The sequence below is a fragment of the Mustela nigripes genome, chromosome 1 (assembly GCF_022355385.1).
Source record: "Mustela nigripes isolate SB6536 chromosome 1, MUSNIG.SB6536, whole genome shotgun sequence".
Lineage (NCBI taxonomy): Eukaryota > Metazoa > Chordata > Mammalia > Carnivora > Mustelidae > Mustela > Mustela nigripes.
The window spans coordinates 11,680,334-11,705,939 of NC_081557.1; the positions used below are offsets into that span (position 1 = coordinate 11,680,334).

At 50.7% G+C, this 25,606-nt stretch overlaps 2 protein-coding genes across 2 annotated transcripts in view; one reads left to right on the forward strand and one right to left on the reverse strand.

Annotated features, from left to right (window-relative positions):
* Window positions 1-1,541: 1,541 nt before the first annotated feature.
* Window positions 1,542-5,990, forward strand: MPEG1 (macrophage expressed 1). The gene has a single exon (XM_059404908.1). The coding sequence runs from the start codon at window positions 1,817-1,819 to the stop codon at window positions 3,968-3,970; it is 2,154 nt and encodes a 717-aa protein (XP_059260891.1). The 5' UTR covers window positions 1,542-1,816; the 3' UTR covers window positions 3,971-5,990.
* The window catches only part of DTX4 (deltex E3 ubiquitin ligase 4), a 36,075-nt gene continuing 15,805 nt past the window's right edge, over window positions 5,337-25,606 (reverse strand). The window contains exons 4-9 of the mRNA XM_059404917.1: window positions 25,188-25,349; window positions 23,110-23,171; window positions 22,166-22,318; window positions 18,964-19,125; window positions 13,201-13,290; window positions 5,337-10,076 (exon numbers count right to left, since the gene is read on the reverse strand). Of these exons, the coding sequence (XP_059260900.1) occupies window positions 9,843-10,076; window positions 13,201-13,290; window positions 18,964-19,125; window positions 22,166-22,318; window positions 23,110-23,171; window positions 25,188-25,349 (863 nt within the window). The 3' untranslated portion in view covers window positions 5,337-9,842. The remainder of the gene's footprint in view (window positions 10,077-13,200; window positions 13,291-18,963; window positions 19,126-22,165; window positions 22,319-23,109; window positions 23,172-25,187; window positions 25,350-25,606) is intronic.

The following is a 25,606-nucleotide window of genomic DNA, read 5'->3' on the forward strand; positions in this document are numbered from 1 at the left end:
CACTGGCTCATACATTAATGCCCCCCCAGATACAAGGAAATTCCTCCAAGCATGATAACCTAGGCATGAATAGGCCCAGAACATCACCAAGGTTTGAATAATAACTAGTGAAGTCCAACCTGTGAACCTGGACAACTGCATCAGCGGCAACATGCCACCATTCAAGTCCCTGAGACCTTTTTCCCAGGTTGCACACAGGTGGTAGTGTTGTGGTACCTGTAAACTGAAACACGACGTTCTCAGCCTCAGCTCTGCCTCTGGTTTGTGGTAAGATCTGGGGGGCCATGCGGGTACCACTGGGAGCTTCATTAACTCTTCTGGATTCTTTGTTTACCACCGAATGGACTAAGATGCACCTTAATGGTCTGAAAGAAGTGATGGAGCTGGCCTTGGGTTAATCCTGGCTCTAGATCAGTGGGTCTGGAAACACGTTTCCAAACTACAGGGTCTAATAGACATGTTACATACATGTATATACATATATACATCATAATACACACAGCATAGGCACATGGAAGGAAATTCATGAAATTATGTTCTCCTAATGATGGAACAAATGAGTTGTTGCTTCAAAACCACTGAGTAATAAAAAGGCACCTTTTTTTATGCACCTAGACTGAGTACATAAACTTAGCAGCAGAACGAAAAATTAAAGCTGTAACAACAGGTACCAACTTAGCAACTGTACACACACACACACACACCAGAGGATATGTAAGTGTGTACATACATACACAAATACTCCTTGGCTACTGTCTGCTTTTTTTTTTTTTAAGATTTTATTTATGTATTTGACAGACAAGATCACAAGTAGGCAGAGAGGCAGGCAGAGAGAGAGAAGGAAGCAGGCTCCCCACTGAGCCGAGAGCCCGATGCGGGGCTCCATCCCAGGACCCTGGGATCATGACCTGAGCCACCTGAGCTGAAGACAGAGGCTTTAACACACTGAGCCACCCAGGCGCTCCAGCTTTTGATCAAAATCTAAATCAGAGTGTGGATTTTTCTCTTTGCTTAAACATTTCTGCCTGAAAGGAAACAACACAATGTGGGGCCAATGCTTTCAGTCTGAGCACTGAGGACAGTACACACCGAAGTTTCCAGAGCGCAGCAGAACCGAGTCTACTTCAGCCCCCGCAGCTCTGCCTCATGTAACGGCACCTCCAAAGCCTGCACTATGAGGCTCATAACAGGGAAAGTCCACAGGACGTGTGTCCAAGATTGTCATTCTTTTCTTGTGTGTGAACTGCCTTCACCCTCAGCTGAGTGGGAGCCCCAGGCCTTGGCTTTGACCTGCCGTGAGCCCAGGGAAGGGGGAGGCAGGGAGTCTCAGCAACGGTTCACTATATACAGTAAAAGGAAACCGGTGCTGGAGTCCTAGGAGAGAGCCGTCAAAGAAAATCTGAAACATCAGAGCAAAAATGAAACCAAAACTTTCGTTCAAAGCCAGAAATCTTCCGCGAAGGCAGCCATGAGACGTGTGGTGGCACTTTTTTTGAGATCCCACTGCTGGGGCAGAGTCACCAGCCTGGGGCTGGGGGTAGAGGGGGGCTGTTGGGGCAGTTAACGGTTAAGGATACAGGACTGTCTTTGCATACCTAGCACAACATGATTTTTTCAAAGTCCTGATGGGCCTTTGTATTCCCACCAACTCTCGTTTCCCTATTTTGTAATTAGATGAGCCTGAAGAGGAACTGGTGGCGTTGGGAGAACTGTTGTATGTGTTCATTTCCGCAGCTGCGTTCTTTCCCTTCTGCTCAGTTTGTACCAAGCTTGCTGGCTGCTGTTTAGGGCTGGCGTGTGTGGGACTGTCTAAGCCATGAACGGCCTCACGGGTGCTGTCCTCTTCTGGGCAGTGGTAGCGTGGGCTGAAATGAACGAGCCTTTGGGAGAGATGAATGAGTCTGGATTTCAAAAATGCAAGAACGCCTTGAAACTACCTGTTCTAGAAGCCTTACCCGGAGGGGGCTGGGATAACCTGCGGAATGTGGACATGGGACGGGTGATGGACCTGACTTACAGGGGTTGCAGGACCACGGAAGATGGACAGTACATCATCCCCGATGAAATCGTCAGCATCGCCCAGAAACAAAGCAACCTAGAGATGAACTCTGAAATCCTGGAGTCCTGGGTGAATTACCAGAGCAGCACCTCCTTCTCCATCAACTCAGAGCTCTCCCTCTATTCCAAGGTCAATGGCAAATTCTCCTCTGGTTTCCAGAAGATGAAGACCCTTCAAGTAAAAGACCAAGCTGTGACTACCCGGGTTCAGGTGAGAAACCTGATCTACACAGTCAAGATGAACTCAGCGTCAGAGCTAAGCTGGAGGTTTAAGAAGGAGCTGATGGACATCTCTGAGCGCCTGGAGAACAACCAGACGCGGATGGCGACCTACCTCGCAGAACTGCTGGTCCTCAACTATGGCACCCATGTCATCACCAGTGTGGACGCCGGCGCAGCTCTCATCCAGGAGGACCACATCCGAGCCTCATTCCTACAGGACGGCGAGAGCAGCCGCACCGCCGTGACTGCCTCTGCTGGGATTGCCTTCATGAACATTGTGAACTTCAAAGTTGAGGAGAATTACACCTCGCAGAGCGCCCTTACCAAGAGCTACCTCTCGAACCGCACCAACTCCAGGGTGCAAAGCATCGGAGGGGTTCCCTTTTACCCGGGCATCACCCTCCAGGCCTGGCAGCAGGGCATCCTCAACCACCTGGTGGCCATAGACCGCGCTGGCCTGCCTCTGCATTTCTTCATCAACCCCGACATGCTGCCCGAGTTGCCCGGGCCCTTGGTCAAGAAGCTGTCCAGGACGGTGGAGGCCGCTGTGAGGCACTATTACACGTTCAACACCTACCCTGGATGCACCAATGCCAATTCGCCCAACTTCAACTTCCAGGCCAACACGGATGACGGCTCCTGCGAGGGGAAAATGACCAATTTCTCCTTCGGAGGAGTTTATCAGGAATGCACCCAGCTCTCCGGGAAGGAGGTTGTCCAACTCTGCCAACGCCTGGAGCAGAAGAATCCCCTCACTGGTGATTTCTCCTGCCCCTCTGGCTACTCCCCAGTCCGGCTGCTCTCCCAGATCCACGAGGACGGCTACAACCACCTGGAGTGCCGGCGGAAATGCACCCTCCTCGTCTTCTGCAAGACGGTGTGCGAAGACGTGTTCCGGGTGGCCAAGGCTGAATTTAGGGCTTTTTGGTGCGTGGCGAGCGGCCAAATACCAGAAAACTCAGGACTGCTTTTTGGGGGCCTCTTCAGTGGTAAGAGCATAAACCCTTTGACCAACGCACAGTCCTGCCCGGCTGGCTATCTTCCACTGCGGCTCTTTGAAAGCCTCAAGGTATGTGCCTCCCTGGACTATGAGATGGGATACAGGTTTTCAGTCCCCTTTGGTGGCTTCTTTAGCTGTGCAGTCGGGAACCCTTTGGTGAATTCTGCTGCATCCAAAGATTTGGGGACACCTTCACTAAAAAAGTGTCCCGGGGGCTTCAGCCAACACCTGGCCATCATCAGTGATGGATGCCAAGTGTCCTACTGCGTCAAGTCCGGGCTCTTCACAGGAGGGGCTCTGCCCCCTGCCAGGCTCCCCCCTTACACCCAGCCGCCCCTCATGAGTCAAGCTGCCACTAACACTGTCTTAGTGACTAACAGTGAGACGGCCAGCTCCTGGATTAAAGACTCCCAGACCCACCAGTGGAGGCTGGGGGAGCCGTTAGAGCTGCGCAGGGCCATGAGGGTCATCCGTGGGGATGGCGGTGGTCTGTCAGGAGGGGCAGCAGCTGGGGTCACAGTGGGGGTCACCACCGTCCTGGCAGCCGCCATCGCCCTGGCCGTCTATGGCACCCGGAAGTACAAGAAGAGAGGCTACCAGCTGTTGGAGGATGAGAGGCAGAATCTGGCTGTGGCCACTGCAGACGCTGGAGGTGCCCCTGACCAAGAACAGGAGCGGAGTCCAGCCTGAATCGCTCCCCTGGAAACGCCTCTCCCATCTCTTCACGCTTGCCTTTGATCTGTCTCCACTTCTGCCTTCCTGAGGACTGGCGCGGCAGGTGCAGGAAAATGTAGGTATAACTTTGTGACTTCCTTAGGGCTCCCGGCCACAAAATGAACAGAGTTGCGTGGACAGGGTTGGGGAGGGTAGGACAGCCAACGTGCCTTTTAAGCCAAGGTCATCCTGGGGGCTAAAACGTGAAGGGGGTGTCTTTTCTCTGTGTGCATCACTGTTTATCTTCACCTGACTACAGCCCTGAGAAAAGAGAGCGGGGAGCGTGCAGACCTTTGGGTTTGGGGACCCTGCATTTAATCCGAGATCGGTTTCTGATTCACGAGCTGTAAGAATTTGTTTTGTTTTTTAAATATCTCTCTGGATTTCATGGTCCTGGGGGCTGAAATTTCCCCCATAAGATATGGGAAGTCCCGCACGGGCACTGATTTTCAGCCTTGAGGGTTCTGTACCAATGCATGGGGTCCTCCGAAGCTTATCTGAACAGCAAGATGTTGTCTCTACTAAGTCTCGGTATTCTAGCTTTCCAACCACGATTCAGACTCACTCAGATCGGGCCACTCTTGGACTTGAGACTAGTGCCATCAGGTCCTCAAAAAATATTTTAACTTAACAATCTTCTATTAGGAGGTTAAGAGAGAAGGGACGGTTTCAAGACAAGGCGTGAGGGAAAAAAGGATGAGAACTGGACAAGATCCTGGCGCTCAGGGGAAACTGAAATCCTTACCCCTAACCACCTGGTCTCTGAGACAGTTTCCTGGTCTCTGTTCCAAGAGTACTACCCCTTCTTCATCCATGAGGGACCCCTCCCCTTCCCGTCCTCAGATCACTGTACACAACCCCAAGCACACACGCGTGTACCCCCAAACATACACGCACACCCCAAACACATGTGTGCGCACACACACCCCTTCCCCCCGCCCCAGCACATGCCAGCAAGAAGTCTGCATTTTTCTATGGGCGGGAGACAAGGGAAAATGCAAGAAGTCAAAGTAAGCCCACACCAAAGTATTATTTCCTCCCTAAAACCAAAACAGAATAGAAACTACCAATTATATATCTTTTTCTTCCCGCCCAGCAGAAAAGGGGCAGTCATGATCAAATCCACGTTTTTAAATGAAACAAAAAAGGCATCCAACACCATTCGTGACACATTTATTTCAGTTCCGGCAGACGTCCTTCAGGCATCCAGCAGGATGTAGGACTGTTTCCTGGCATTTGGGGCTTTGTCCAATTTTATTTTATTTTTTTTTTTCTATTTTGGCGAGAGGGAGAGATTTGCCTGATTTTAATACCAGTCTCATCGAATTGTAACAATTAGGGTGAGTTTATTAATATTTCTCCATGACATTAAAAAAAAATTTTTTTTTTATTGACTAATCTCTACTCCCAATATGGGGCCTGAACTCACAAACCCTGAGATCAAGCGTCACATGCTCTATGGGCTGAGCTAGCCTGGCACACCTTCTCTACAACATTTTCAGTTAATTAAATATCCCTTCACTGAATCAGATGCCACAAATGAGTTAATTTTTGTGAAGGATAATCTGCTCTCGCCTTGTTAACATTCACAATCACGAGTTTCGGCTTACTTAAATCCTTCTGAGGAGCCTGAAGCATCCCAGCCTGTGGGAAGATGGGAAGGAGGCTACTCCTTTGTCTCCCAGAGCCCTCCTCTCCCGGCTGCCCAGCCACCAACACTGATTTCTGCAACCTCCGCTCTGAATCCTGCCACTTAAACATTAAAATATTCTCCTAAACCTCTGAGTGTTTTGTGGGTGAGTTTCAGCTGAACTAACCACTTTTCTGCAAATTCCCCCATGAATTCCTTGAAGACCACTGAGTTAGAGAGACAAAGTGCAGCTAACGGCTGTCAGACTTTTAATGCACTAACTGCCCTTTGAAATAGAAGTTCTTCTCAAACTTGTATTTCTAACAAAATTATGCATAAATATGCATTAAAATGTGTACTGGAGAATCACGCTGTCCAACTGCTCATCTACAGGAAATGAGAACATGGGGGGTTTTCAGCCCTCCCACAGCCATCACATCATTTTTCAGCCATCACCTCATTTTGCAAAGTCAGAACCCAGGGCGGGGAGTTCACAGGCTCTGCTGTCCTGACCCGGGAGCCCAGCCTGGGCTCTGTGGAAAGATGAACCCCACCTTCCGTGAAAACACTCTCTAGATTCTCAGAAATCGACACATTTGGGTGATAAGGGCAGGTTTGTATTTGCATTTCGTGTTCGTGTTAGTATCGGGATGATTAATACTAAACATTTACTTGAGAAACAACAGCTGGCAAACTATTGAAACGTCCGCTACATTGTAGTCAGGTGGAGAGAACTGTAAGAAACAAACATCCACGTGTTTTAAGGCGGTCTTTTCCGCCTAGATTCACTTAAATTTCCCCTGCTATGCAGTCTAGCTCTTGAGAGGAACTAGAAGTCAAACCAGGTCCCCTGGTCAAATGTGTGGTTGCAAAAGATTTGGGGGGAAAAAAAAGAGAAGGACTCCCCCGCCCCCATTCTGGTCTTGTGGTTGCTTACAGATTGGGGAAGGTGCCCCACATGCCCCGTATTTAGGTGCTCTGATCTGCAAAAAGCAGAAGGTTAACAGCCATTTGTGGTTTGTTCACTTGCCATTTATTGTTCTGCACATACACCTCATGAGCACCAGGTGGCGATGTCCTCTCACAGAGCAACACCAAGGACTTCAAAACACCAGGTACGAAGATTTAGGTTAGGACTTTCACCTTCCCTCTCCCAGAAAACCCCCCCACTCAATTGCCAGTGACCACAGACAAGAAAAGGGGACAGGGCCCTTTCTTGTATCACACGGGGCCTGCCCCCTACCCTCTCATGCACACAACAGTGCAATACCAGGACGAGTACTTTTGACCAAGTGTAAAACCACAGAGAAGTCCAAGTTTTACAAAAAAAGGTGGGGGAAAGGGTATGAAACACAAAGGCACACACAACCACATAAACACAAGTAACCTTTAAGGGATGGGCATCTGACAGAGTTCGTCTGCAATCCCATTTGTCATCCCTCAGGCAGACTCAGGAGGGGGCAGAGCAGGCTGCTGGTGCATGAAAGGAAAGGCATAAGATTCCCCTCAGGAGCAGCCATGGTGGGAAAACATCCTGTGTCGGAGCGGTGGGTGCTCAGGACCCCTGCTGGCAGGGTTTTCGTTGAGCCGGAGACTGTGCCTTTCCAGGGCCGGCACAGAGAAAGGGCAAAGGGGCACCCCCTCCCTCCACATCTTGCCTGGCACAGTGTTAGAAAGGAGAGTCAAGACCCCTTCTGCCTAGAAAGCCCCCAAGAGGAGCCGCATGAGGGTGAGATCATGCCTACGGAGCACCCCAGGGAAGAAGAGAACCAGGGCGCAGACGTCGTCAGCACCCTGAGGGGGAAGTCTTGAAGGTACGAAGACTTATCCTGAAAGAGGAATTGCCCCTGGCACCCTACCTGCCTGGTCCGTTCTCGGAGTCCTCCCCCGTCTTCATTCAGCTGTCCCCTTGCCCACCTGCCCCTTCTTCTGCCTACTGCAGGGAAACCCGCCTCTCCCGGCTGCCCTCGGCCAGGGCTCAGGGTGCATTTTCTTCCTCTCCCCACCTACTCCACAGCGGTGTGTTTCTACCCACTGACCCTCAACCTGTTTCCTCATCCCCGTGGGTGAGAAGCTCGGCAGACACTTGACCCGGGTCTCCCGCTGAAGGCGGGGATGGGACAAGGTCTCCATGAGGCTCTTCCACAATCTCTGGTACACCACAGCCTGGCAAAGGGCAGAGGGTGGGTGTGATATTAAACACTGCAGCAAGGTCCCTTCCTCCCGACTGTGGTAGGAAACTGTGCCCTGTGGAGCCGTGAACTCAGGCCCTAAGTCCTGGTCCACTAGTAAGATAAGATGGCAGGTGGCCGACAGGAGAAACCCGACCGAAGGTGTCAGGAACAATTCCTCCTGTCAGAGTTCCCTCTGCTGGAGCCAGTTAGCATCCTGATAGCCATTTGGAGAATGAAGAAAGGCTCAGCACCAGCATGTCCCAAAGAACTGGGTGACTCTCAGGTGAATCCACTGGTCCCATCAACGTGAAAATGGCTGCGGGCGAACAGCAAGCAGCTACGGAGCCAGTTCGCAGGAAAGCCTGGCTTCGGGTTCTAACTTAAGTACCATTTCTGAAGGTTCTTTTGTTTCATTTTTCTAGCATCAAAAACCTTCCAAATATTATGAAATATATATGGATATATATACGTCAAACCCCCAAAACATGAGGTATATAAATTCAAATTAGTATCCAGAGGAACTTCCCCCAAACACACAGTTCAAAGAACCCACTTTCTAAGGGAGATTTGGGTTTCCCTTTCTTGATCCCCTTTCTCTCCTCCCTGACCCCCAATTCATTCCTTAAGGGAAGTGGAAAGCAAGAGGAATGCTGGAGAGGGTATAGACCAGAGTCTTGGGACACAACCCAAACGCAGGTTGGACTGGACCACGATGTGGTCCCAGCCCTGTTAGGAATGAGCTGAAAAGTCTCCCTCCATGCTCCAGCTCAATCTGTGATAGATGAGGGGGTCCAGCACCACCTCGGGGCTCTGATTAGCAAATGTGCATGGAGACAGATCAAAGCCCTCATAGAAACAAGACTGGGTGAATTGGTTAGATCCGATCTTGAAAGAGATATAAAAAGGGGTCAGTCCAGTCCTCACCTTACACGTCTCCCCAAGCACATCCCTGGGGCATCTGGGTCCAAGTTTACTACGGGATGGGTTGCAAAGGGTGAGGAAGGTTAAGGAACCACAGCGGGACTGTTTGACCCCATCAGACCTGGAGTCTGACAGTTCGCAAAAACGACGGGAGAACAGGATGGGACTGTCCACCAACCTGCCCAGTGGTGCACACACGCACACACACAGATGCACATACACAGATGGCACAGAGCCCAACATGGGCTCTACTCACAGTGACTTGATGAAACTCATGGAATCTTTGAGCTGGTCTGGGATGAGTTGGGAAGAAGGCTATGGGCTCCTCTCCCTGAGGACAATTCAGATGCTAAGTGGGATGCAGACTCTGGTCTGATCAGAGAGGGGCTGGAAACATCACGGGATGCCGCCCCAGAGAGGAATCCCAGAGCCCATCCATCCACACAAGAGAACCAGATGCCTCTTTGGACAGGTCGAAAACGTGAGGAGGGAGAGCTCAGAGAAGCCAGGGACTATGATGGGAGCTGAATGTGCTCCCAGAAACCTTTGCTTCCCTGACCCTCTTGGCGGGAAGTGCTTCCTTGCTGTACAACGAGGCATTGATTTCTGATGTCACAGCAGTTAAGCGGTTCACCCCTTTCCCCCCAATCTTGCACAGTGAGAGCTCCTCGCCTCCAGAGGAGGCGAGAAAAGCAGAAACTCCGCTCTCAAAGGAGAGTGGAAGCAGCAAGAAGCCAGCTAAGGTACTGAACCTCAGGCTTCACAAGGCCAGGGTATGGAGTGCCCTTGCAATGTCCATACCCTAAGTGTGCTGACCATGCCCCCTACTTAGGGGGGGTGGGGGGTTCTTGCCTACCCAGCACCGAAAACTCCATGGGAACAGACCGAGGACGGCCCTCATCCCATGTTTCCTTTGTGGTGGATGAGGGTTATGAATGACGTCACCTTACTCAATCTCCCTCCCCCACTGTGGCCGGGAGGGATGGGGGATGGAGACAGGACAGAAGGGGAGATGAGGGAGTCGGGAGGGCGTGGCACCAACTTCGACCTTGACCCTCCCACTTCCTGCCCTGTGGTCCCCATGGCCCCTCCTGGCCCATAGACCCCCCAACCCCACCCCAGCTCAGTCCTTCTCCTGGGCAGTGCTGTCCTCAGAAATGCCCTGGGCAGCCAGTTCAGCCAACACGTTATCCAGGTAATTGGCATCCGGGTAGCCATGACCTGTGAGATTAGAGCCGAACTCTGTCTTGTGGTGGACCTCGTTCCAGATCACGGTGTCTGACTCGCCCGTGGTGCTGGAGGTACCAATGGCAAAGATGAGGCGGCGATCCCAGGCCACAAGCAGCAGCTTCAGCACCTAAGCCAGTCAAGGCAAGAGACCAAAGGCAGACATTTAATGTTGGTCAAAGAGTATGCCTTGGACAGTAGAGCCTTCCCAAGGGTCCACCTCTATTTGCATCATGATGCCCCAAGAAGCACAGTGAAAAGAACGAGTTTGGATGTAGAGTTAGGGAGGCGTGAGTTAATTTTTGGTTCTGTCACTGGTGAACTGTGTGAACTTGGACAAATGACCACCTTTCTGAGCCTTAATTTCCTCACTTACAAAATGGCAATGATGATCTGCTAAATGTTACCAGCACTTTCACAGTAGAGACTGACTCACGCTACTCAACAAACATTAGCTGCCAGCAACACGGCTAAAAGATAGGACCTAGGACTTCAAGGAGCTTATGATCCTAGAGCTTCTGAAGCTGTGCCCTCTCCTTCCACCCCGCAAATGTAGTATTAGAGCACACGCAGCTAAAGACGCGCCATAGCGCTCCAGTGATGGGGTTGGAAATGCTGTGACATCAGGCTTTTTTTTTTTTTTAAGATTTTTTTTTTTTTTTTTTGACAGATAGCGTGTGCACAAGCAGGGGGATTGGCAGACAGAAGGAAGGGGAAAAGCAGGCTCCTCGCTGAGCAGGGAGCCCGATGTGGGGTTCGATCCCAGGACCCCAGGATCACGACCTGAGCTGATGGCAGGCGCTTAACGACTGAGCCACCCAGGTGTCCCTCTACCAGGCTATTTCATATTCGTTTGCTGACCTGGTCCTCACAAGTCCACCTGCAGGCAGATGTGGCAGGGGTTATTATCGTCTCTGTTTAATAGGTGAGACCCAACGAGGTGTTAGGGCTTGCAGAATGTTCTAATTCAGCTAAGTTTTTAAAAATTGTCATTGAGTGGGCACCTGGTTGGCTCAGTGGGTTAAAGCCTCTGCCTTCGGCTCAGGTCATGATCCCAGGGTCCTGGAATAGAGCCCCACATCGGGCTCTCTGCTCAGCAGGGAGCCTGCTTCCTCCTCTCTCTCTGCCTGCCTCTCTGCCTACTTGTGATCTCTGTCTGTCAAATAAATAAATAAAATATTTTAAAAAAAATTGTCGTTGAGTAAGACAACTGCCTACCACCCTGTCCAGCATGAAGAAAGCACCCGATGAAAATGCTCAGGATTCCAAAAAGGACTACCACGGGGCACTTGGGTGACTCCGTCGGTTGATCATGTGACTCTTGATTTCAGCTCAGGTCATGATCTCAGGGTCCCGGGATGGAGCCCTGCATAGGGTTCTGCTCTCATCCGGGGCATCTGCTTGAGGATTCTTTCCCTCCACTCTCTCTCCTCCTACTACTCTCTCTCTTTCGCTCTCCGCCCCCTGCTCTCTCAAATAAATCTTTTCTTAAAAAAGTTATATTTGGATATCAACTTCAGAAGGATGGGGGCCAGCACTCCTGGCCCCTGAGTTATTAAAGAGTCACCTGTGTATCAGTAGAAAAAGACATGAAGACACATTAAATAAATATGAGCCAAAGCACATGTGATTACAACAACAGCTGTCAACACCCTGGGCGTTTTAGAAATGCTATTTTCACTTAATTTTTACAACATCCTGTCCATGCAGATAGAAATTGTCACCACTGTTTTATAGATCCGGAAACTAAGACTTCAGAATGTTCCTCTTTTATGCCAGTCCCCACATCTGGTAAATGCAGAACTAGAACTCTGTCTGAGGCCAATCCAGCTCCCAAACCCATGATCTTATTACCTTGCTGTGCAAGAGTCCAAGGTTAGGGCCCCCGACCGGCAGACAAATGAAGTAGAGAGGTGAGGAATTAGTGTGAGGAGAAGGCTTAGACCCACACTGTAGTAGGTCTGTATGCCAAGCTGACAGCACATCATAAAGAAGGAAGGGAAGGATATTAGAACAATTTGGGTTTTTTTTTTTTCTAGTTTATTTCTTATCAACAAACAGCTTGATGCTAGAAATTGTGCTTTTGGTTACCTAACCTGGGAGGCTATAAGGTGACTCAGTCTTTTAAGCCTCCGACTCTTGATCTCAGCTCAGGTCTTGATCTCAGGGCTGTGAGTTCTAGCCCTGCACTGGGCTCTATGCTGAGCATGGAGCCTACTTTCAAAAGAGGATACTTAACCGGGTGACAGGTGAAAGATGGCAGTATTTACTAGGTTGGCAGTGGCAGGATTAGAAAAGGAATCAAGTGGGGCGCCTGGGTGGCTCCGTGGGTTAAAACCTCTGCCTTCAGCTTAGGTCATGATCTCAGGGTCCTGGGATTGAGCCCTACATTGGGCTCCCAGCTCAGCAGGTAGCCTGCTTCTCCCTCTCCCTCTGACCCTCTCCTACTCCCTCCTCTCCCTCTCCCCCTGCTCGTGCTCTCTCTCTCACAAATAAAATAAAATCTTAAAAAATAAAATCAAATCCACCTCTTGCCCAACACTGCCCCCCAGCACCCCACAAAAAGGGACACAGCACACCCCTAGATCAATGGTTCTTATCCTTTTTGAGATTAGGGAAGTTTTAGAAAATTCAATGACTTTCTGGCCTTTGCCACAGAAAAATGAACATAAAAACTTTATTCTAACTTTATAATTTATAGAACCACTGAAGCCTGACCACAAATCACTGGGAATCCAGAAACCCAGTGATTTTTCCCTCTGCCTTTTTGGAGCCGTCATAGAATACAAAAGTACATTGTAAAAAAAGTAATCTCCCCCAAATTAAGATCCCTGCCCCAGAGCAGTGGCTCTGAAGCTTTAACGTGCTGTCTGATCACCTGGGATCTTGTTAAAATGAAGCAGTTTCCAAGGTTCTGCATTTCTACCAAGCTTCTAGGTGTGGCCCTAGTGCTGGTCCCAGGACCAGCAGCTAATAAGCAGCAAAGCCTGAGAGAAAGGATCCAAAAATAGACGAATTATTGCTGGTATTATCCAGGAGAGGAAAAAACCCTGCCGCCACACCCCTGCAAGAGAAAAAATTCTAATCATACCCACCCTTACCTATGGCTGACTCAAATATGACCTTAGTTACCATGTGCATTTAGAGTAAAAAGAGACCCCGCACTTTTTAGCCTGTGCACGGCAGGAAGCAAAACCTGGGGTCCTGACATAGAAGGAAATCCTCCCCCACCCCACCCAGACGCCCGCTCTTACTTTTCTCCCTTTCTCGCTGTCTGGAAGGTAGCAGTGTCGTGGGAAGCCACGGGCGCTGAAACTCTTCCCAGGATTTGGGTGTTCTGGCCCCTGAAAGCAGAAAGAAATACAGCCAAGGGCAGTTTTCAGACGAGATAGGGGCCCCTTCGAGGGGTCGGAGGGTATTATTGCCGTAGACAAGTTTTCAAAAAACTTTTTTTTTTTTATTTTATTTATTGGACAGAGAGAGAATAGAGAGAGAAGGCACACAAGCAGGGGGGGTGGGAGAGGGAGAAGCAGACTCCCCGCTGAGCAGGGAGCCCAATGAGGGGCTCGATCCCATGACCCTGGGATCATGACCTAAGCCAAAGGCAGACACTTAACGACTGAGCCACCCAGATGCCCAAGGTTTCAAAACACTTTGAATGAAGGGACACAGACTGTGACAAATGCAAATAATGATGACAATAATAAGGGTCATAGTGTCTAGGCGGAAACAGATCGCAAAGCTGTGACAGGAGTGGTGTGACGCATGCACAGTGAAGTCTTCAGACCCGGGTCTGGACCCAGAGCTGCCACCTCCCAGAGGTGCTGGCTGGAGTGTTGGTTCCCTGTCTGCTAAATAGGGAGAATATGAGTGTGAAGTGTGCTTGACCCCCGTGCATAGTAAGAGTCGGTAAATGTTCATCGTCATCACCCATCAGCTATGCTGGCTGTTTGCTTTTACAAAAGAGGAAATCCTGCAGCCTAGAGAGGTTACAGGGCTCCTCCAACGGCTTTGCCCAAACTTAAGTCCAGGTTTCCGAGGGCACACTGAACTATTTACTTCCAGACTACTCAGAATCACGAAAGTGCCTCCCAGCCAGGGGCTGTGCTATCCTCTTCTTTATCTGTTCATCCACTGATGGACCCTTATCTTGGGTCTCTTCTCTGCCTTGGCTATTGTGAATAACGCTGCAGTGAACATGGGGGTTCACCCATACCCCACAGCCTCCTGGGGCTGGGTGGGAAAGGAACGGACGCAGCATTCACCCAGAACCCAGGCTTCCTAATCAGGGTCCAGAATGTGTCCACAGGTCCCCTGAGCAACTCACGAAAAAAGCGGGATTTTGTGCCTGGACCACAGCACATACTTCCCCCAACCCGTCCCCGTCCACACACAAATGTCTGCTTATAATTTCTGAGCATCTCTGACCCCCTGAGGGTCTGTGGGACCCCTTGAAAAATCCCTTCTAGACGAAGCCAATATAATAATGATAATTCCACGCAGCTCCTGGCACAAGGTATCCTACAAATGATAAATGAGTTCTGGCTGAAAAAAATGAGTGAACGATGGGGCGTCTGGGTGGCTCAGTGGGTTAAAGCCTCTGCCTTCGGCTCAGGTCATGGTCTCAGGGTCCTGGGATCGAGCCCCACATCGGGCTCTCTGCTCAGCGGGGAGCCTGCTTCCTCCTCTCTCCTTGCCTGCCTCTCTGACTACTTGTGATCTCTGTGTGTCAAATAAATAAATAAAATCTTAAAAAAAAAAAGTAAGTGAACGAGTGAATGAATGCATGAATGACAAAACTGAAAGAAAATACAGACTTTTGGTTTTGTTGGTTTTGGGGGGTTTTTTTTGGTAAATAATGGATGTGGTTGCAAATTGATGTTAAAATCCTGTGATTTAAAAAAGAATTGTAAGGAACCCCTGGGTGGCTCAGTCCATAAGCATCTGCCTTCCGCTCAGGGCTCAGGTTATGATCCCAGACCCTCATCCAACTCCCTGCTCAGCGGGAAGCTGCTTCTCCCTCTCCCACTTCCCCTGCTTGTGTTCCTGCTCTCGCTGTCTCTCTCTCTCTCTGTGTCAAGTAAATAAATAAAATCTTTTATAAAATTAAATAAATAAATAAATAAATAAATAAAATTTTAATGGGGTGGAACAAAATCATCTACCGTTTCACAAACTGAATGACGTAAGTGCACTATCGGAGAAGGGAAAGGTCCCTGTGGGCACCTGAGAGAGGCAACACTATCTTCTTTTATTTTAAAGATTTTTTTTTTTTTAAATTTTACAGAGAGAGAGGGAACACAAGCAGGGGGAGTGGGAGAGGGAGGAACAGGCTCCCCACTGAGCAGGGAGCCCGATGCGGCGCTCCATCCCAGGACCGCAGGATCATGACCTGAGCAGAAGGCAGAGCCCTATGGACTGAGCCACCCAGGCGCCCCGCAACACTGTCTTCTTGGAGATGCAGGACCTGACAGCCCTGAGTTTCGTATTCATGTGACATCATTCCGCATTTACAACACGCTCACGGCCATGGCTCTTCGTCGGCCAGGCTGCCAAACGGAAGGGCCAATTCCCACCACGGCTCTGCCCGAGCCTCACCGGCCTGGGACGTGCCCAGGGCGCGGCCAACGCAGACGCCTGCCTGGCTCGGACCCAGCAAGGCTGCCTGCTCCCAGCCTGTCGCTAAGCGGAACAGTCACGACTCTGCCTCCCGCCCCCCCATCAGAGTCTCTCCCCCAGGGAATCGTTCTCTGAAGGCGGAGTTTCATGGTCTCCACTCTTCTTGGAAGCTCAAGCCTGTGGGGTCTCTGGGAGTCTCTGGGGATGGGGGCAGACGTGGCCCTGGGCGTCCTGCTGCAGACTCTCAGGGGTGGGTCTACGGAGCAGCTGCCCTGACCCCAGAGAGATGCATTTCCCTTGACACAGGCTTGGAGCCCTTCTACCCTTTGGTGCCACCTCTCCGTTCTTCAATCCTGGAGGCTGGGAAAAGAGCCTCCTGGGAGATAGTTGCTCCCCACCCCACCCCCACCCCCGACCCCCTTCAGCCCGTCGTTCTACTTCCCACCACCGCTGGCCGGGCCCCAGCGCCTCCCGTGTTCGGGCCCCAGGACCGTAGCAGCCACTAACTTCTCCTGCCGTGCTGGTGTTCCTGAACTGCATTCCCAACTACACAACCTCCCATCCCGCTAGTCGTGCCCAGCAGCCTCCCAGGGCTCCCCACAGCCTGGCAAGTACACAGGCTGGCGTCCTTCCTCGGCCTGGCCACGGTCCCCCTTCAGGGTGTCCTCTTCTCCATCCTTCACGCGCCCTCCCCCTATCCCATCTATGCAAGTCATAAGCCCCAAATTAAGCTCTTCCTCGTGAGCCTGCAACACTTCTCCGCTACAACCCCGCCGTGTCCTCCCACTACCAAGGTTTTCCATTTCTTCATGGCTCTTACGGCCCTACTACCATATGCCCCACACTGGACATTCTCCTCCCAGCCCTCCCAGACAGACAGACAGACAGACAGACATAAGCCCTCTTCCTTACGACAAGCAGCATCTTCCGCTAACACCGGTGACCAGGCACTCAGCACCGGAGCCCTTTGCCCAAAACCACAACGTGCACAGAGGGTTCCCAGCTGTACAGCTGAGCTCAGAAAGGTCAAGTGTCATCCAAAGTCCCAGCCAATAAGGAGCCAGCCATTGGTCAGAACCCGGGTCTGCCAGACTTTGGAGACCCTGTGTGGCGTCCCACAGCATTTATCAGTGCACACCGTGTCTGGCTCTATGGTTTGTTTAGTGGTGTGTATCTATTTTCCCAGACTGGCTGGTAAGGTTTTTATTCAATTCTTTTACAGACTGTCATCACCCCACCCCACCCCCTGTTTTATATCTTCCACGTGACTTATCATCAGTTGGAAGAAACTTGGTTGTGCATCATTGTGGTCTTCCTCATCCCCCCTAGAGTGGGGACATCAGGAGAGCAAGTACCGTCCGTTTTGTTCACCATTGTTTCTCCAGCACCTAGAAAGCTCCTGGTCCATCATCCATCTTCCAGTATTTGTTAAATAAGAGACGGGGCGCCTGGGTGGCTCCGTCGGTTAAGCGTCTGCCTTCGGCTCACGTCCTGATCTCGGGGTCTCAGGAACAAGCCCCGCACTGGGACTCCCTGCTCAGTGGGAAGTCTGCTTCTCCCTCTCCCTCTGCCCTTCTCCCTGCTCATGCTCTCTCTCTTTCTCTCACTCAAATAAATAAAATCTTAAAAAAAAGAGAGAGAGAGACAAAATGGAAGAAGGCAAGGCGGAGGGAGGAAGGAAGAGTGAACTAATAAATATTTGCCCAACAGATGAATCCAATAAGTACCCTAGATCGTTTAGGAAAATCTTCAGTGTGTGAAGGAAGGAACGCATTTGTATTTACTGGCAATATTGTATTTATTGTTCAATTTGCTCTTTAGGACTATCTTTCAAAGAATCAAAAGAGGAAAGAAGTGTCCCCAAAAATCAAAGGCAGGGAACATCTATCAAGTATTAAATGCAAATACGATTTTACAAAAAAAATTCTGCTTCTGCAAAATTATTCTACAGATATACTCACAAGCATGCAAGGTTATTCCCTATGGCATTATTTGTTGTAGTGAAAGATCGGAAACAATCCACATGCCCATCAAATGGAGACTGTTGAATAGAAATTATGGTATATTTATATGATGGATTATCACCCAGAGCGAAGAAGGAACGAGGAAGATATACTGACAAGGGAAGATCTACAAACTATATTTTAATTGAAAAATGCAGAGTGCAGAACAGGGTGTCTCATATGTCATCTTTTGTGTACGGATGGATAGGTTGGAAACGATCTTTGCTGTGCAGGCAGAGAGAAAGCCGGGAGACACATAAGAAAGTAAGCACAACGTGGAAGGCCCCATGGGGGGCATGGGGTGAGACCGTGTCGATGGGAGAAAGGAAACTTTCCATAGTATAAAACTACCTTAGCCTTCTTGGGCTGCCCTAACCAAATACCACAGACAGGGTGGCTTAAGCAACAGAAATGTATTTCTCACAGTTTTGGAGGCTGGGAAGTCCAAGGACCAACAGACCCAATGTCTACTGAGGGCCCCCTTCCTGGTTCACAGGCGTCTGTCTTCTCCCTGTGGCCTCCATGTGGCAAAGGGTCAGGGAGGGGTCCATGGGGGCTTTTTTCACAAGGACACCAATGCAGGTCCTGGGAGCATCATGACATAACCTGTTCGGTTTCACGGGTTCCCAGCTGGAGAGGAACTTGTATGTGGGGTCTCTCCTACCTCTGGTCTACATGGTCTGTAGGCCAGACCTTGGATTGAGACTTTCAAGCTGATGCTGGAGTGAGTCTTAACTCACTGGACTAGAAGGCCTTTTGCACGCAAGGACAGTGGGGGTGGAGTGCTATAGACTGAAAGACTGTGTCCCTCCGAAATTAATGGGTTGAAATCTAACCCCGAAGGTGATGGTATTTTTTGGAGGAAGGACCTTGGGGTGGTGGGGGAGGCTAAGATGAATCCTCCCGAATGGCATCAGCGCCCTTCTGAAAGAGACCCCAGAGAGCCCCCCGACCCTCGTGCCATGAGGACACAGCAAAAAGACATCTATGAACTAGGAAGCAGGCCCTTACCAGACAATGAATCATTATTTTTTTTAAAGATTATATTTATTTGAGAGAACAGGAGAGCGGAGAGGCTCAGAGGGAAAAGCAGACTCCCTTGCTGAGCTGGGACCCTGGTGCGGGACTCAATCTCGGGACTCTGGGATCATGAGCTAAGCCCAAGGCAGTCCCCTAACCAAGTGCGCCCCCAGACAGTGAATCTGCGGGCACCTTGACCTTGGACTTGTCAGCCTCCAGAACTGTGAGAAATGACTTCCTGTTGTTTCAAAGCCACCCAGTCTGTGGTATTTTGGTACAGTGGCCTGAACAGATTAAGACACACATATCACCTGCCAACATGCAAACCTAAAAGAAAACAAAACCAAACCCGCCAGCGGCTGAGAGTGAGCGCACCTGAATGCCGGGAGGAATGCTGTAGATGATCCGGATGGTCTTGCAGTCGGGGTGGCCGGGCAGGGAGTGAGGGATGAGGTGGTACTCCATCTTCCCCGGGGGCTGAGTGCCTGTCTTCACGCCATAGATGGTCTTACAGGTTGGGCACTGCAGACTCCCATCCTGAGGAACAAGGCAGGAACAGCCAGACTGGGAATCAGTTTGGGTAACAACCTCCCCACCTAACACTGGAAGGACACAGAGATAAAGGGCCAGGGGAACAAGATGCCGCCGAATCAGTAAATTCCACAATTCCACAACTCGGCTCAGGGACGTGTAAGAAGAGACCCCACCCTTGCAAGGGAGACCAGCTCCCGAGGGCGGGTTCAGTCATTATTTAACCGCTAAGTACCAAGCAAGTGGGACAGACAACGAAGCACTAGGGGGCAGCCACTGCCAAACAGCCGAGCGTCACCACCCCCTGAAGAGCTTGCTAGAAATAAAGATGTCTGGACCCCACCCCAGGACACCGAGTTGGATTGGTCAGGGGTCGGGGATTGGCTACAGAGCACATTGGTTAAGAGTAAAAAAAATAAATGAAGGGGGGGAGGGGGAGGGGGAGGTGGTCAGCCATCCACGTGCTGTGTGACCTTGGGCAAGTTAATTAACCTCTCTGGGTCTTGATTTTTGCTTTTTTTTTTTTTTTTTTTTTTTGCTTTTTTGTTTTGTTTTGTGTACAAAACAAGAAGATAATAGTATCTATCTCACCGGGTTGTTGGAAGGATTAAATTAGATAACCCACAGGAAGGGTTATACACCCTGAAGAGGTGTATCTAAATGTTATTTGTGCTTTTATGATCTCTGTGCCGAGTCTAATGCTCCTCCAGGTTTGCAAACCACTGCTCTGAGAAGAGAAAGTGAGCGCCATGTGCTGGAGTAGATGAAGCTAACTTTGAAGGAAATGGTCCCTGAAGAAAAGCTGTGAATTGGCTTTAACGGAGGGAGGATAAGGTCTGCCCACACGGTAAAGGAGGGAAGGAGTCGTTAATTATAGCATTTTATACCTTACAGCAGAGTTTATATCTTGTTTCATTTAGCCCTCACCTGAAAAGGAATATTAGCCTTATTATTATTATTAGCCTTAAAAAAAAAAATGAGTCCCTTTAACAGAGAGGAAAACTGAGGCACAGCACAGTTGAAGGTGAGGGCCCCAGCCGGTGTGTGTAAACCCCCCAGCCCTCCATAGCACCTCAGTGGCTGTGGTGGGGGGCAGGACCAGACTCTGGAGGCAGAGATATAAGAGGCCCTGGCTTCACAGGAGGGCCCAGCGAGGCTTGGCCTACGTGGTTGGGAGGAGCCTTGTTCCCAGGCTTTCCAGAAGAGAGTGGGTGAGAAGAAAGACATGAGCAGGGAGCAATGTGTGCAGAAAGGGCTGTTGCGCAGCTGGGAGAGGAGCTCTCCAGGACATCTGCAGCATCTTAGGAGGACTGAGATCCTCTGCGAAGCTATCTGGGGACTTTTCAAAGCAAGCTCCAAGAATTTAAAAGAAAAACTTATATTGAGGATGATGGAGAAGTTTCCTTCATGCGATGGATAGATGGGAACCCAAGGCTTGGGGTCAAGAGCCCAGGGTCCCGCTCTCTGCTCTGGCAGAATCGCTTCATTTCTCTCTGGGTCCTTTTGTTCCATCTTTTGTGCAAAGAAAATTTTAAATGCATGCTTCAAAGTATTAGTGCTAAAAGAATGAAGGCATATTTCTGAAGCACTATGGAAATAAATACAAAAAGGTGCTAGGTTTTTCTTGAAAATGGACACCAAAAAGGAAATCAATGAGCTAGAAAACCCCTTTAAATCCATAATAACCCCTTAAAATGCCAAGTCCCAGTGAAACTTCCTAACCTAGGGTCAGGAAGTTGAGCACCAGACTGGACAGGCATCACGCATCAATGACTTGAGCGTGAGCCCTCTGAGTCAGACAAAGATCCCAAGGTCTGCACTACGGGAACTTAAATCCCAGGCTATATAAAGATGAAGGGGAAAATTACAGCTATCATATCAAGGAGATATCAATTTGAATAATAATGGTGGTAATACCCTGTAAACTAGGTATTGTTTTATCTCCATTTCCAGGTGGAAAATGAAATCTCAGAGAGATTGAAAATCTTGCCCAAGGTCATCCAGTTGCTATACCAGGTCATGCTTGGGTCTGCTATCTCTCCTGCCTTTACTTTTTCCCATAGCGAAAGAAGTTCAGAGCAGCATCCCAAAGCCAGAGTTTTTCCGGGGGATGAATAAGAAGTTGGAGATATCAGGGAAATCTCAGACTCTGATGCCATCCGAGCTGGTGTGGAGAAGCAAGTAGGACTTGAATTCATGGAGATGGGGGAGGGATAGTTATTGTGGCACAGCAAAGAACAGGAGAAAAGTCAGTGGCTTCGTGAAAGCTCAGACAGTGTAAGAGAGAGTTATCATCTAAGGAGACCCCCAGATTCCTGGGGACCAGCTTCCAAAAGGAATAGCACTCCATCATCAACAATGGACAGGACGCGCATCACAAATGGCCTTCCCATGGGGTGCTTGGGTGGCTCAGATGGTCGGGCATCTGCTTTCAGCTCAGGTCATGATCCCAGAGTCCCGGGATCAAGCTCCACGTCAGGCTTCCGACTCAGCAGGGAGTCTGCTTCTCCCTCTGCCCCCCTCCTAGTGCTCTCTCTCTCTCTCTCTCAGAAATAAAATCTTAAAAATAAACAAACAAATGCCCTTCCCCTTCTCCAACAGGGGGTTTTGAAGGGCCTAGCAGGAATACTTCGGCAACAGTCCCTAATGCCTCTGAAGGGGCAATTGAGGGTGTTTTGAAATTGTCCATACAAAATGAATTGTAACTGAAAATCACTAGCCCTGGAGAAGGACGGGTAATTTCAGGAAATCCGTCTACACTGGTAGTGTACAATGGACACCTCCCCTCCCCCCCCCCCCCCCCCCCACCCTGGTCGTCTCCGTCTCCCCAACCCCAAGAACATTCAGGGACTGGAAGTCTACAGCTCTCAGACCGTCACACCCAGTGTAGAGACTGGGAGCAGTTGCCTAAGACAGGTTATCATTTTGTGGAGGCCTGATGCTGCTGAGAACAGCCGAGACGCGCCCCCCTCCGCCGATCACCTGGGCGCAACCCCAAAGGGGCCCAGCAGGGGAGGTGGCAGGTGCCCCGCGGGCCAGGGCTAACCTTGTTGCCGTTGTTGTACATGGCGACCAGGCAGTAGATGTGGTAGATGTGGCCGCATCTGGACAGCTTGCCCACCAGCTCAGGCTTGACCGTTGGCTGCAGGCCCTTGTAGCCTGAGGGGGCCGTGAGGCGCTCCATGCAGATGGTGCAGTCCTGAGGGTGGGAAGGCAGGGCAGAGAGACCATCAGCATTCACTGGCCGGGAAGCCAGAGCACCTCACCGTGAGGTCCAGCAGCTGTCCCCGCTGCTCTTCTAGAAAACCCACAAACCAAGGTATAGACGAACGTGATTTGGGAATCTAAATACAGCCTTATCTTCCAATAATTGCTGGCGTCGGTCCAGGGCTCACCCCCAAAACTATGGGAGGAAACAGACTCTTGCCCACAGACCCCTTTAAGCTGAACGTTTGCAAAGGAATTGCACCCCAAGTGTACCAGAGGGGTATTTAAAGAAGTCCGCAAGAGGATTTCTCAACTTCGGCGTTATTGGCATTTGGGGTTGGAGCAGTCTTCCTTGAACGGGCTGTCCTGGGCACCGCTGGGTGTTCAGTATCCTTGGCCTGTGCCCTCAAGCACTGCCCCTCCCCCCAGACACACAAAATCCCCTCTGGCTGAGAACCGCCGATCTACATCAAACCCACTGAAAAGTCGGCTCCCGTAGCTTATCATACCGTTCGTCTTGTATTCAGACTATTAATGGAAAGGTAGCCTAGACTCAATCAATCAGCTCTTTGCTGAGCGGGGCGGGGGGCTGGGGGAGGGTCAGGGGACGACTGCAGCCCCGGACCACCAACCTCAGAGCCCTGGGTCAGCTCTAAGCGGCTCTGTGCCCCTCAGGACACAGCCGGTCCCACAGCCGGTCAGCTGCTCCCACGCAATCCTGAGGAAAACTCCGGCAGGGGAAATGCTGGTGGAGGAGCCCGGCCCTGCTCCCCCTGCACTCACCTCATCCGGGGGATGCCGGACTTTCTGCAAGTACTTCTTCAACACTTCTTCTGGGGTTTTACCTGTGGGGGGACAGGACGGTTGGTGGGCCACCGAGACAGAGATAAGGGATCCAACAGCCGTGTCAAGAGGGGTTTGCCAGACAGGGGCTGTCAGCCGGGATCCAAGCAGGAAAGGGCAGGAACTCATTCTGCAGTAATCAGGTGTAAGACCCTGAAAGGGAGTCAGCAGATGGAGGAGAGAGACCGAGAGACCGGGGGTGTCTGAGGCGGTGGGAGGTGTCCCTGCCTGTCCTTACCTCCTGCAGTTTTCCCCTGACATCCCCCTGGGCCTATTTTCAACAAACCCGGGTTTTGCCTGAGATTGGTTATTTGAGTGGGTTTCTCTTCCATATAATCAGAGCCTGGGCAGGCCCCCAGCGATGCGGTGAGAAGACAGCCGAAGGCACTGTGTAAACTGTTACATGTTAAAAAAAAAGAAAGAAAGAAAAAAAAACCCATGTGGTAGGCTTATCACTTTCTCCTTTTACAATGTGCTAAGTACCATCTCGATATATAATGTGGTGTTAAAGTCACGTTATTTTCATGGGAAAGCAGGAAGTGATGCCCGCAGCTTCGGGATGCTGTTCCCTGGCCGCTGGCGGTGCTGCGGCTGCCAGCAGAGAGCCCGGCAGCGGGCAAGCATCCTGCCAGCTTCCCGTGATTCTGGAGGTTTCTCTGGGGACGGGACTAGGAGGCAGGACGACACGCCTTCAAAAGGGTCCGTGCCTCCCTGGGCACCTCCCTGTCCGAGCCGCTCTGAGCTTCTGTTTTCTCCCCTCTAAAACAGGAAAAAGCAACACCACCAGCTCAGAGGGTTGCTTTGACAATCCGGTGAGCGAATAGACCCAGAGTCCTTTAGCACCTTTCCAGAGAAGGGTCCAACGTGCGCTATTAATAATCACAGGAGGAGGGTCGCCTGCGTGGCTCAGTTGTTAAGTGTCTGGGCTCGGCTCCGGTCATGATCCCCGGGTCCTGGGATCGAGCCTCGCATTGGGCTCCCTGCTCGGCGGGGAGTCTGCTTCTCCCCTTCCCGCCCCCCTGCTTGTGTTCCCTCTCTAGTTGTGTCTCTCTCTGACCAATAAATTTTAAAAAACAAACTTTAAAAAAAAAAATAATCACAGGAGGACCACGGCAGTGTGAAATCCTGTCATTTCCTATCAGATGATGAACAAGGCAATCGAGTCCATTTAAGTAGAGAACTTTTGATGGAGCAGGGAAGTAGGACAAGGGTTTGAGGAAGCAGATCGTGCAACTCTCAAAAGCCGGGGTGCAGGCCCTTCCTTCCCACTGTCCTGCTTCTATAGAATTAAGTTTCTATTAACTGAGAGCCCATTACTTGCTGGGCCCTGGGCCGAGTCACAATATAAGTGAGATCCCACTGAAACTTCGAAACAAGGTTGCCAGCTGGGGGCTAGGGGTGATGGTCAAAACATGTCACAGCCAGTACCGCAGCCGGAAAGACCAGCCGCGGAGCTAGAACGGGGTTCTTTGGGGTGAGTGTAGGTACAGGTCCCGCTAGTGGCGGGATTGCACACCGGCAGGAGAGAGGCCCTGAAGGACGGTTTGCACAAATCTAGGGGCTCTAGAGGGACACAGGACGGTGGTTCGTCCCTGGCTGGCATGGATGCAGTCTGGCCCACACCTGCCCCATACTGGTTCCAAGCGCTGTCACCCCATCGTAAAGGTTATGAAAACAGGCTCTCTGCGGCCACACGACATGCAGTGGCAAAGTCGGGGTGTGAACCCAGTCTGTTTGGGTGCCAGGGCCAGGGCGATTTTCCTGTGTCACACCTCGTGGTTTTATGTTTCTCTCTTTGTGCTGCGTTTTTATCCTTCTTAAAGCGCCTCCATCTGATTCGTACACAGTCCACGTTGGGGACAGTCGTTGGGACGGGTACCATTGGGCCCACTTAGCAGATGCAGAAACAAAGGCACAGAAGGTGAAGCCATGGGTGTGACCTTCAGTGATGGCGGCCGAGCCAAGGCTGGGGCCCGAACTTTTGACTCCCATACCCCATAAGATAAGGAGGCCCATACCCTTCTTGGCTTGTTTTTTGGTCGTCTTGCGGCTCGTGTTGGAAACCCCTGGGATGGATTTGATTTCACTCTTGCTCACCGGGGGTGGGTGGAGGACCAGCTTTGGGGGCCTGGTGAGACACACAGGCAGCCCCGCAGCGCTCATGAGAATTCCAGTGATTCCTGGAAGGGCAGGGCATGAGGAAGGACGGCAGAGTTAGCGCCCAGCATCCCATAAACCACCCTCCCCACAAACCTACACTCTGCTTCCCAGCCAAGTTCTCAGAACTCACTTATTCTCCACCTCCCCTTCCTCGAAGTTTTCCCCAGAAATAGATGTATTCACTCACCTTCAACAGCATGCTTTGCTTTTAACAATCGGTTCTCCCCACACTCTTCCTGCCCTGGCGGCCTCACTCCTAAAATCCTATTCACTTTAA

Coding starts and splice junctions, on each gene's coding strand:
- MPEG1 (XM_059404908.1), top strand. CDS start 1,817: ATGAACGGCCTCACGGGTGCTGTCCTCTTCTGGGCAGTGGTAGCGTGG.